Source organism: Liolophura sinensis, chromosome 6 (assembly GCF_032854445.1).
Source record: "Liolophura sinensis isolate JHLJ2023 chromosome 6, CUHK_Ljap_v2, whole genome shotgun sequence".
In the NCBI taxonomy this organism is placed as follows: Eukaryota; Metazoa; Mollusca; class Polyplacophora; order Chitonida; family Chitonidae; genus Liolophura; species Liolophura sinensis.
The window spans coordinates 25,424,256-25,437,987 of NC_088300.1; the positions used below are offsets into that span (position 1 = coordinate 25,424,256).

The 13,732-nt window shown below is 36.1% G+C and overlaps 1 protein-coding gene across 1 annotated transcript in view; it reads left to right on the top strand.

Annotated features, from left to right (window-relative positions):
• LOC135467037 (leucine-rich repeat-containing G-protein coupled receptor 5-like) overlaps positions 1-13,732 on the top strand; it is a 90,413-nt gene that overhangs the window by 46,574 nt on the left and 30,107 nt on the right. The window contains exons 7-11 of the mRNA XM_064744798.1: positions 1,158-1,229; positions 4,402-4,470; positions 7,656-7,799; positions 12,320-12,460; positions 12,780-12,845. Of these exons, the coding sequence (XP_064600868.1) occupies positions 1,158-1,229; positions 4,402-4,470; positions 7,656-7,799; positions 12,320-12,460; positions 12,780-12,845 (492 nt within the window). The remainder of the gene's footprint in view (positions 1-1,157; positions 1,230-4,401; positions 4,471-7,655; positions 7,800-12,319; positions 12,461-12,779; positions 12,846-13,732) is intronic.

A 13,732-nucleotide genomic window follows, 5' to 3' on the forward strand; every position in this document is an offset into this window, starting at 1 on the left:
CAGTATCAGTGCTTCGCAGAAAGTATAATTTTATCAATCTACACAGAATAATGCCTTCAGAATATTCTTGAATAAACACCTTGCAAACATTGCGAAAAGGTTGAAGAATCAAGGAACCACTTACATAAACAAAGATTGATTTAATCATTAAATAACTAATTAAATAAAGTTGTTGTTTTTATGAATATCATTCTTAGGAAACTGATGTTCTGGAATCAATCACAGATGTCATTGAACACTAAGATATACTCAGTCTAGATACATTGCCACGATATATAGCTGAAGTGTAACATTGTTAATCCATTGGCCTAATCATTCATTCATTCAATATTTGATATTTTGTCATTTTTCATTTGGAAGTCACTTTAATAATGAATGAGCTCAGACTTCGGCCATTCTTAAAGTATAAATGGCATGCACATGTACAGTTTATCTGTTATTTTGCAGTTGAGCCCCATTGTGACTTGCAATATGGGTTTGATCAGAAAGCTTATACTCTATAGCTGCTGTCCATCAGATATTGAAAACCAGGGCTAATTTGTAGCAATTACCTATCTTTCTAGTGGCATCGTGTGCACCTGTTAATTACCGTGACAAGCAGGATTGTAGGCATGACACCACCGTGCACGTCCATATGAGATCGTAATTTTACAGCTCTGGCCTAAGTTTCCTCCACCCATAGACCGGATTGCTACCCAGGGGCATATAGCTTGAATAGAAGAAAAGCATGTACCCCAATGGGTAGGCATGTAAAAATAACTTTTTACAAGTTGTTAAAAGAACATTCTATTCGTGGACAAAATGTTTCTTTTTTCAGTGTTCTGACATGAAAAACAACAAATTCAATGGCAAAAATGAAATAACTGTTTGAAATAATTCCTTCATCTGAGAAGAAAATCCTGATATTTCAGTTTTATACAAAAAATGAAATAAATCAATAAACCATGTGTAATAGGTACAGAGATCAGTTCTGACAGTAGTCATTGTCTGACCTTTCGGTAACTTAATGAATTACTTTGGCAAGGCACGGTTTCTGATCACTACAGCTAAAACAGGCAAATAGCAAATAAGCTTTTCTTTACAACTTTGCTGAATGTATAATGTTTGATATTCACAGGTTTATTTTCTTGTTCCTTTTTTTTCAAATTTTTTTGTAGACTTTTACACGATAATTATATCCGAGAAGTTGGAGACCATGCCTTTGAGGGACTGGAGGGATTACGAGTGCTGTAAGTGGAACTCCAGACTTTTTCAGCTTTTCTAAAATGAGTGTTCGAAAAAAAAGGTGCGAATGATTCTACAAGGGTATTTAATCCAAAAATAGTATTAAAGCTTATAATGACCCATTTTAGTGTTAACGGATACATGTAAAACTTGGTTTTTATTTCTTAATATAGTTAAGATACAAAAGGAAGATAAAAAAGGGGTACTCAGTTTTCTTCTTGTAAAAATGGCTTTGAACTACAGTTTTCCCAAGGCCAGAGTGGTAAGTCTTGAAATGGACTAACCTGCTGTAATGATATCAGTATTGACAACTGTGAAAACAACTTAGGTGGATCCCAAATCAGGTAAGGGTGGGGTGGGGGGTGAAGGGGGTTATTGTCTCTCTGCTTGTCTTGCTTCCAGGTATGTTTATTGATGATGTCATTTCCAAATATTCTTGACCATTGAGGGAAAATATGCAAAACATAAAGGGTTATTAAATAATACAAAGAAGCCTCATAAAGTTAGGAGACTCGGGATCAAACCAGATTTGGTCATATCACAAGGAAACATTTACTGGTTGGCCGAGTGTCAGTTTAATGTGTCTGTTTGGAGTGTCATGTCTGATGTCTTCAGCATGATACTTCAGTGGCTGCGTGGACTCGCTCGACCACAAAAAGACAAAGCATAGGTACAGTTACCTTATGACTCCTCTTCATCATATGACTGAAAAATTATTGAATATGACATGAAACTCCAACCAGATCATTCATTCATTCATTGTTCATTTTGGTTAAAACCATACTCTATGTTTGATAGTACTTGTTCATATATCCTCAAGTGCTCATACTTTTGCATGCTTGATTGGCAGAGTGTCTGATGGAGGTGTTCACAGTATTAGCTTTAGTATATATCCCTGAATAAAGCCACAGTGTGTCAGATTTCCCACGTTGCTGTTAAGGAGTCCTCTTATTTAATAAATGGTCTCTAGCAAATTAGAAATGCTTTTTGCGTGTTAAGTGACCTTTTGCTGTGTGAATAATGTATACAGCTCAGCGGAACGTGTTTGTCTGTCTGGCCTGACGATATAGTTCTGTGCCTATAGCTTTAGATTTGTACATTCCATGGAAAAGCCAGAAATCAGACTGTGTAGAAACCCAATTATTACGTTTTCAAGGATGATTAAGGTGGCTGTAGGTATGAGTTTTATTAATCATAAACGCTCGTTTCTCTCGTCATTTTCCAATTTTGTAGAACTATATTATTCTGAGAAAGCCATTTACTCAGCACGAATTTATACATATTTTATATTCTCTGGATATGTAATAATCTGAAGCCATTGGACTGAGAAAAAAATCGTGCTTCCATAAAAGAAAGATCATATTTTGACTTAAACGTTTCAGCTTGTGGAAGTGGCATTTAGTGATAATCACTTAGTCTGTTTAAAATTCCAATCAGAAACTTGTTGCCAAGTTACATGTACATGAGACAAGCACAAGGTAATGTTGCCAAGATATACATAACTATATATAACTTATGTTGCAAAGTTATACATAACCATGTATACCTAATGTTGCCAAGATATACATAACCATATATACCTAATGTTGCCAAGTTATGCATAACCATGTATACCTAATGTTGCCAAGTTCTACATAACCCTATATACCTAATGTTGCCAAGATATACATAACCATATATACCTAATGTTGCAAAGTTATACATAACCATATATACCCCCTTGTTGCCAAGTTCTACATAACCCTATATACCTAATGTTGCAAAGTTATGCATAACCATATATACCTAATGTTGCAAAGTTATACATAACCATATATACCTAATGTTGCAAAGTTATACATAACCGTATATACCTAACGTTGCCAAGTTATATATAACCGTATATACCTAATGTTGCCAAGCTATGCATAACCATATATACCTAATATTGCCAAGTTATACATAACCATATATACCTAAATTTGCCAAGCTATGCCATGAGGCAAAAATCTGCCTTATGTAGCACAATTATAAGCCTGTGAGGTGAAAACAAGATTATTTTGCCATAGAGTCAGAAACTGCTGGTCATATGTCTTGAATTTTTGTAAGCCTTAATTCTACTCAAAAACTGGACAGCATGTTGCCTTGTATGACTTCTACCATAATATCATAGTCAAAAATGGACCTCACATCACCTTGCCTTGTATATGCTATCAAGACAAAGTCACTTCATGTTAATTACCTCATAAAATCTTCATGTTAAAAATTCACCTTCTATTACTTCATACCATCAAGACAGAAGTTTTCACCTTATATTTAATACTTTAAATCTTCATACCCCCAAAAATTTGACTCCTATGACTTCATGTCATCCAGACTAAAAATGGCATTTCCTGTTTGATTGTTAGAGCTGTCAAATCACAAAAATTGCTTTCTTCTATTTTGAAGTATTGAAGCAATCAACTGATACCAGTATGAACAGCATTTTCCGGTTATTCTGCAATATTAGGTTTGCAATATTGGTTGTGACAAATCATCTAGAGTTCATTTCCAGAATAATGTATGCATGTACAGCATTCTAGCTTTCAGTCGTCTATTAAATTGGATCAGCTTGGACAAGGATGGGTATTGGTTTGTTTTTTTTTATGCTATGGCTAGACGTTGTTCAGCTGGGTGGCCCCATCTGTCATCCATATGTAACATTTTTGTCTTTGCTATATTTCACTTTCTTAGAACAAAATTTTCTTACCTTTTCAGAATCTTTAGAACTGATATACGTTAACCCTGTGGAATCATTTTCACTTTTGATGGGAATGGAATAGGGGTTTGAACACTTTATATGTAAAATATATCAGCCATATCTGCTGAAAGTCTTACAACGGACGTCTTTCCCAGAAACAATACAGCTTGCATGAAAGAGAGGGGCATTAGTAAAATTCAGTAGTCTCTGTCAGTAATCAGCAACCCGGTACATGCTGCTACTTATCATGCTAATACATCAAAACTATCCCTACACTCAAATACAAGGTGATGAAAAGATTGTTTTTCTTAGTGGTTAGAAGTACTTTTGCCGTTTTAATGTAATTACCTGGCATAGGGGCCTGTGCAGTATACTGATGTTGTTTCTTTGCTATGTTGTCTGTTGATTCAACTTGTTCCTTGTTGTTGATTTGATTTGTTCTTTCTTGTATTCTCCAGAGAAATCAACAAGAATGAGCTGACCCAGGTCCCTGTAGCATTGTACAGCCTGACTGAACTAAATGATTTGTAAGTACATTTCACAATTGATTGATTGTCAGAACACACCATTTTAGCACCTTTGTTCGTGCTTACATGTATACGATCGACAGGTCAGAGTGGCGAGGCATTTACAGGCACTCATGCATTTAGGTTTAGCCAGGGGGTGTCTCTGTGTCTTTGTGTCGCCCTTTTCTCACAAAATTTACATGTTAGAGATAGGAGAATGTAGGAGAAAATTGGAAATGAGACAGCCTGATTTCAAATCCTGGCTAAATCTACGCATGTGCTTGTACACATGTCAGTCTTCTGATTGAGTGATTTTATAGTTTGACTGACATTATTTTGTTAGAAATTTTTTATTTCCCTAAACATTCCCTCCTGTCTGAATAGGTGATGGGGTGTGGTGTGCATTGTACATGCAAGTGTTCGCACAAGTGTATGCGGTATAGGCCTACTGTAAATCATGTAGCAAATAATAGTAACAGTTAGGCTGACTTGGTTTATCATTTGTATTGAGAGTATGAAGATGTACTGTATTTCATCTTAAGATTGGCATGTACATGTAAAAATACACTTTTGGAGGCATATTAAGACCTGAAAATAATAGTTTTGATCGCAGAATTTTAAGTTTTTTGAATACGAAATTAATCAAACTTCACAAAAAACTCTTAAGTGGCTCTATCAAGTTGTATGAATCAATCGGAGTGAAGCAAATTGTTTCACCTGAATATATATCATATATGTATGATGTACAGCACATATTTAAAAAGCTTCAGTTGTTTTTTTTTAATTAATTTTTTAAATTTTTTTCTGTAAGAATGTCATTATTGTCTGTGTTAGAATACCATGAGATTATGTAATTTATGAAAGAAGAATTTATGTGATTTAAGATTATGTTTTGTGACGGCTTCGTTCGAGTATTAGTCACTGTAATAGGGGAGTTTCGAGTTTGAACTTTTTTGTCGTTGAAGGTAAAAATAGTCCTTCTGTATCATGTGACTTGTGAAAAATGTTAGGCAACCTTTGTAGACACTAAATTACCAATCGGCTATCTCTCGGTGTTCTAGGAGCACGAATGACACCTCTTTCCTGCTCAAGTTCACAAATGATCAGCTCCTCAATTTTCTCCACTGTTTGTCTACTCTAAATTTCTTTATGAGAAACTTTTTTCAGATACCCATGTCATAGTAAATGTGATCCCGCAATCGTTGCTTAACATTTTTGATAAGTCACATTGTAGATTAGGGCTTTTTTTTTTAACTTAGTCACAGGAGAGCTCGAACCCAAAAAAAAAAGGACAGATATTAGTTTACATTTCTATCTCATTTTTTTCCAGAAACAAAATGAATCTGTTGTTCAATAAATGGACTGACAGTGTAAAAAAAAGAAAAACTGTGTATTCCTCTTACAATTACAATGTAATATGCTAAAAGAAGAAGACCAGATGCCCCAAAAATTAGAAAAAAAATACTGTATGTAGTGACCAGGGAACAAAACATTATTCATGATTGACTGATAGTTCTCCTTTTTTCTGGAAAAGTTGCTTATTCCCTGAAACCATGGTTCACGACTGTTGCCTTAATAAGACTTAACCCTCTATTCACCCTGGACATAAATGTTACAGTAGTATAACAGAGCCCATGCTGCCCATCAGCCATGTCAGTCTGGAATGTGGTCCCCTGGGGACAGTATCATTGTCCAGATTGCCATCGTCTTAGTTAGCCTGGTTGAGGGTTATACCTTGGGACCATACCTGTCATCACTGATGGCCATTAAGTTAGTAATCCTTACCCTGGCTGCACATTCCTCAACCAGTTAATTTACCCTTAGTACTCTGAGCCTTTGTCTGATGTTCACTCAGGTAACTAGATTTTAGAGAACACATTACCGAACAAGTTAGGGACCAGTTCCACAAAGATATTTCTGATGTAAGTCAAAATTTGAAATATGATCTTAAAGCTTAGTTTTCAGTTTTAAGAAGTAATATTTTGTCCACCTCATCAGTGTTACCTTAAGCCAAACGTATCCAAATCTCAGATTTCAGCAGTAGGAACTGAGCTGTGTTGAAAGATTGTAGAATTTGAGTAACGTCAGAAATGGCGTTGTAGAATCAGCCCATGAATTATATATATTGGTATGCCTAAATCACTGATATTTACTAGTCCATTACATTTGGTGTCTACTAGTGAAGTGCCCTTCAGCATCGCATAGTTTGTATACAAGCAGCACGTGTGAAGCCAATCGGGTGAATGTTTGTGGAGAAAAATGAAAGACAAACGTAGATACTGACTGAAATTCCATATGTGATTATTTTTGCAGTTGTATTAAACCTGTTAACATTTGATGAGCAAGAGTACAATGTTCATTCTGTATTTTCACCTGTATGCGATCATATGATTCGTCCAAACAGATAAAGCAGCTTTCTTACTTTTGAGATGTCTAAAAACGATGCTAAAATCTCATTACAGTATGTTAAGTTGTTGGCTGTGTTTCAGCCAAAGTTTAGTATTTATCAAGTGACACATTTGGCTTGATTCTGATTGATTCATGAACATTATAGGGCCACTCAATAAGTTTTTTTGTGAAATTTGAATAATATCTCATCAGAAAAGCTTATAGAGTTGGCATACAGAATATAATTTTTATGGTTTTTATGCGCTCCTCAAACATCTGGTGAAATACAGTTTGTTTTCTGGCATGTCACTGTTGACATGATAGAAAATATAATCTTATACTTCCTGATAAACATCTGCTAGGGGTATTTAATAATACTTTATTTCTGAAATTTATAGTTTTTTTACCTAACCCTTTTATCCAAAATTTCAGCAAAAAAAAAATAAAAGAGGGCTGTTAATTTGGGTCTCTGTCCATCTGTGTGTCGATCCATTTATCCCGCTTTGGTCTGCGTGCAATAACTGTGACATGTGATATTGTCAAATTTTGATAGAATTTTGTTTTCAGATTCATTTTGTGAAACCTCACATAAACCAGCATGATGCTTGCACATGTTTTGCATATTTAATGATCAATACATCTATATATATGTTTTGAAAATACATTTTGCAGATGGTTATGGTTTACTTCTGGGTTCTGCCCGGTTTCCACCCACCACAATGCTGGCCACCGTCATATAAGTGACATATTCTTGAGTATGGTGTACAAATGAATAAATATACAGGACTGCATGGTTAGTGAGATTATTTTTATTTCAGAACCTTGGCAGATAACCAGATTGAGTATTTACCGGATGAGTGTTTCAGTGGCAACCAGAATTTGGTATATCTACAGCTCAAGGGAAATCCAATCACTTCTGTGGGACCCAAGGCTTTTTCCAACTTACCCCATCTGGAAAAACTGTGAGTATGTTTAATAAAGAGTTTTGTCTTAAACACAAGCTTAGATTTCACATAATATGTATACTGGATTTATTAAACTTGTCACTCTAGAAAATGAGAATCATCTCATTAACATTCATGGTTATGCCCTTTTGGGCAGTGCAGTCGGGACATCGTGATTTGAACCTGTTCATGCATGTGTGTGTCAGTTATTCCTAGGCCTGTGGGGTGTAACTTGTTGACCAAGCTCCATTATCACGAAACTGGTCAAGACTTAAATCAGAGTACCACTTCAAAACATATTTCGCTGCATTAAAATTTCAAGTTATCTTTACATTTTTTTGTCAATATATATGTACTTATAGACACCATAGACTTTCCTGACAAAATTAGCATTCAAGCTCAAATCTAAGTTCAGGAATAATTCCACATTCGAGTTGAGGCCGAGTTTGACTTTTGTCTAAGACAGCTTTCTGATTGCAGGGCAAGATGTCTCAAACAATGTAATTAAATAGTGTACTGGTGAACCTGCTGCACACTTTGTTACCACTATTATATTATGATTTCATAAAGATTTTTCTAGAAACTTGCTTCATATTTATCGGATTTTACAGATTTGGAGTTTTGGCAATTGCCCCTGAGCTTGATTGTTACAAGATAAGCCAGTCTGACTTATCCAGTATACACAGTATGGACATATTTCCCTGTATTCATCATAGAGATGGATATCATGTTTGTTTAACACCTAGATCAGCTAACCTCTAGTTATACGACCCACAAATTTCTCCCGATCCACCATACACTAGCTGGTCCAGTCAGAGACACTTGGTCTGGTCTACAGAGAGTTTGATCTTTTATAATACAAAAAAAATCAACTGGTTGCTGACATTACTGCAGAGTAATGACTTGAGCCTGGGATGTAAATGTGAGCATGTGCACTGGATGGTAAATGGATTATTGTGAAATTGTGAGGAAAATGGAGGCATATGCGATAGTTTCCACATACATGCGATCACTTGTTTCAAGTGTAATAGCTTTCTGCTGAAACGTTTGGCACTGTAATCATATCAAGCCCCTGTACCTGTGCAAATGGCCTATAGACAAGGAAAAAATTGTCCAAAAAAATGTACATAAAATGGACTTCAAGCAGTTCGGCTCACTGCTAATGATTCTGCTGACGTGTGGAAGCAATCAAATCTTTTTTGTGTTGGTTGACTGGTTATAAAACATCATTAGATCAGAAAGTGGCCTGACTACACACAATTCCAGCCAGACATGGTTGCTGTGACTAAAATGCCAAGTGTTTTTTCTCTGTACCTATGTTTGTCTGCGAAGTCAGTTTCTTGTCAAAAGATGTACACATACAGGTTAGGGTGTGCAGGTTAGTGACTAATCATGATTCTCCTCTTACCCTTGTTGTATGATGTATCAGAAGATTTTTGTCCAGTCCATGTAGTTATTGCAAAAGTTTCCTTTCTTCCAAGCTTATTTGATTAGCGGTATGGTGGTTTGAATTGTTCATCTGTGGCATCAGTCAGATACAAATGTGGGTAGAGGAAACTGGCCATAAATAACCACACTTTACAAGGCACATTAGATGTACCTGATAAACCTCCAGACCCGGCCTAACCAGCAGGAGCTAGAATCATACCAGTGGCGTCAAAGGGTCAGGGGTCAATCTGACAAAAGAACTTCATTTAGAGAGAATCCTTGACTTGGTCGGACTAGTGAGATGTGCGTTTGTCCTTGTGGTTAAATTTACTGGCACCTTAGGTGTGGTCATGTCTGTGATGTCTTATTATTACCTGTCCAAACAAGTAAATTGTAATTAGTGACTCTCTATGTAGGGTCATCATAATAGAGGATGATCACCTGCTGGTACTGTTACGTAATACTGTAGTTATGACCTTGAAGTGAAGGGAAAACATTAAATCTCAAATGGCTCCACAGGGCTATACTGACATACCTGACATAAACAGGTAAATTTACTTCTTTCCTCTAAATGCTGTTCTGTGAAAGGTTAATTCTTCTGATGACTATGGTATATAGACAACATAATACCATTTGTGATATTTCTGGAATTTCATGTCCCAATTCAGTTGTAATTTTTGTAAGTTTTGCCTGTGCCTCAATACACAGTAATGCATGCATGTTTGTTTTGCCTATCTTTGGCGTTAATCAGAAAACTGTTTATGTCCATGACGCTGTCTCCTGTTGAATTAAAGACAGCATATAATACCATTATGTCTGATTTGTTTGTGGTAATTTGTATCTGATCAAACAATGATTTGCTGTGATTTGATGCTGCAGTGCTATACGTGTGCCTTCGCAATTTTATTTAATGGCAAATACTGCCAAATGTCAAGGTCGTGTACATCTTTGTTATTGGGAAGATTTTGCAACTGACCAGACCTTAAGGCAATAGACCAATGGCAGAAGGTGTGTACAGTCATGCAGTACTAGACATGGTGATAGTATGTGTCATTACAGACTGTTTTTGCACTAAGTTGTCATATCATCTGTTTCTGTGGAGTTTACTTAAGGGAGGGGGTAATTATTATATAAGAATACATATTAAGCCTTGCCACGGTCACCATGATCTTCATGGCCTTGACATGGTGGTGAGCTGCAGATGAGTCTTATTAGACACTCTTTATCGGCAGAATATAGAATCGTGATTCTGGAGAAATAATAATAGCCTACGTGCTTTAGTACAATTTCTGACAAATTTTAAAGCTTTATTGTTATTCACTGTGGGTGGTTGGTAGCTGATTTACACCTGGTAAACAGCTACATAATAGATCAAAGGATTTTAGTCTCAAGGTCTATTATGTTACCACTTAATACCAGACATATAGGCTAGATGAAACATGCTCATGTTGGGTTCCTCTCCTCTGGTGCAGGGGAAAGTCTGCCAGATGGTCATGAGTTTCCCATGGGCCGTGCCTGGTTGGCCTAAGAGCCCGAAGGCGATGACGCAAAAAAGTTCAGCGTCGAGGTATCCTAGCAAACACGCGCAAATCAGCGATCGGCACACTCTGTATACCAACAGCAATGGACTTTCAGTTTCAAATGACTCAGTTCAAAGTAAATTGTTGTTTTTGGAATGGAAAGCTTTACTAGATATTTTACTCAGTGTTTATCACTCACAAACTAACTGCTCTTTTGTTTCCTCCAAACCATAATGATGGCAGCCATTGTATAAGTGAAATATTGTACAGTGTAAAACATAATAAAAGTATAAATAATATACATGTATTTCATTTTATTACAAAATTGTTTCATCTCCTACTTCCTGTTTCTTTTTTCTTTGTTTAATTTTATGAATTATATATTACAAGTAGTGATAACTGAAATAATAAAATTGTTTTAGGGGTATACATGTATCTCTGGTTTATTCCACCGTGGTCAGCATGGTCAGAGGTTGCAGTGTTCTCACTATAAGCTCTTTTGTTAAATGCATATATTTTGTACCTGCAGCAAATTTATGTGGCACCTCTTGTTAAATTCTTCTTTAACTAATTATGCAATTGTTTTTTTATACCGTATATAAAAATTACTCGCTCACCTGATGTTGTCATGAAACTGAAAAGCAGATATAGAACCTGGAGAAAACAATTTCTACCTGCCACTTTGTACTGTGAATTTCATCTTTAAAGCAGTTGACTGTCCGGTCTATAAGAAAGTCTTTTACAGGTTTTGCAGCACATTCTTCAGTTTTATATATTTAGTTCCTGTATGCTCTCTGTATCTAAAAATGAATAATAACGTGCAAATTAAGGATATCACAGTTTCCTGTTAGAGCTACAAACATGGACAGTAATCACCGTTGATGTATAAGGCTATAAACCAGAAAAGAGTATCAGCCACAGAAGTTTAAGACATGAGACCATCCAGATTGAATGAATAATTATGGCTTAACGCCACGTCGGCAATATCTCAGCCATGTCATGGCGATCCATCCAGATTGATCTCCTTTGTCATCATATGACTGAAAAATTGTAAAAACAATGTTAAACCCCAAGCACTCACTCACTCACTCACTATAAAGCCCCAAATGGTAGTCTCATGGAGGTGATCTGATTATATCAACCACCATGCTTGAGTGATAAGCGATGTGTACAACTCCCTTCTACACTCATGTATATTGGAGTACATCACTTAATTATCACTTTATTGTTTTGATAATTTCTGATTGTAATCTTATTTTTGTAATTTTATGACATGTAATAGCATCCTACCAGATACTGATGTTACAGTAGTGGGGCCATTTATTTCATTGTATTATCTGTTAACGTTTAATTTCATTTCATGTAATGATTTAGGATAAAATGCAAAGATCTGAACTAGACAAGGAAAAAGGTGTTTATATATACACTGTATCTAATATGTGGATTTTATTATTAGATTATCCTGCAGGAGCCATTCTGAGTCAGTGATGATGATGGTATCATAACTTGTGTGCAATCCTGTATGAGTGACCCTGAGTAAATGATGATTATATGTGATAAAATCTGACTCTAACAATTTTATTATCCCAGAATCCTCTCTGAGGCCCGTGACCAGGAAGTCTTCCCAGACCTAACAGGCTCCGAAAGTATCAAGATTCTGGGGTTTGATCGTGCCAGCATTGAAGCAATCCCACCTGACATCTGCCTCATACTCCCAAAGCTGCAAAGCTTGTGAGTTATTACCTCAATTTTCACCTCGTTTTCTCTGTAAATAAAACATCAGGGTAGTGTAAGCTCAGCATCTCAGTAGAATGGAAACCCAGTAATAGCTGAAGCAACTGCCTGAAGGGATGTTTTCCAAGAAAAGGAAAGTTGAAATAATGGAGATCAATTCAGCCTCTGAGGCCCATTCCACAAAGCCCTTTCTGACTTAAATGCAAATTTGAAAAGTTTTTGGTACTGGAAAAGTTGTAATTTGGACACATTTCCCTTAAGACAATTCTGTGTCAATAAGGATGGGATTAAAACCTGGCATGAAATTCTGTTTCAGTGACATCCATTCAAACCGCATCTTAGACATCCCAGATTTATCTGAATGTAGAGAACTCCGGATATTGTAAGTATTTATATATACATATATATATATATATATACATATTTGAAGAAAGAGAGAAAAATCCCCCATTATATTCTAACTGTATTTTTAAACTTCACGTTATTTTCAAGGAATACGAATATGAATGTCCACAGAGGTCTTTATATAGGATATGTGTTACCAGTAACTAAGGAACATGTGACGTGCATGTCAAAACAGGCAGTGCTTTAGTTACATGGCATAATACATGGATTAACTGTTGCTGGGAACAAGCTCGTACATGAATAAAGCTGTTAAGTAGCGAACAATAGCATTAATTAGTGCCTGAGAGTGTCTGTCCGCAGGGCGACTAGTGACAATGCGTCTTTCACATTCATATTCTTTGAAAATAACATGAAGTTTGAAACTGCAGTTGGAATATAACAGAATGTAAGAGGTTGAGAAGGTGTTTTATTTTTTTCCTATATATACATATACAGACTACAGGATAAACGTGGCAGTGGGCAGAATTGGCTTTTCAGTAGTCTTGTGGGTTAAGGTTCATCAGGTATAGGAAAGATAACGGTTGGAGGCTCTTGCAAATTAACACAGCTAAAAGTTGTGATTTTACAGCTAAAAGGTGTGATTTTATGGCAGCTGCTAATGACGCCATTGAACTCACAGACCCTATACAAGTGTAGTATGTACACGTGTATTCAGTCTAGCAAGCCCTGTAAAAATCAGACCTTTCAGCCATGTTGGCTTGAGAGAATTACTCCCATATTGTCTTATCAAAACCTGGATGAATTCGCAGTAGTCCTGAAAAGCTGATTTGGCTTATATGTTTTAAGTTACGTCAGCGTGTTGAGTTGGTGTGTAGAAAGATATATTCACAAGCATTAAGGTTGAACGGGAATATTCACCTTTGA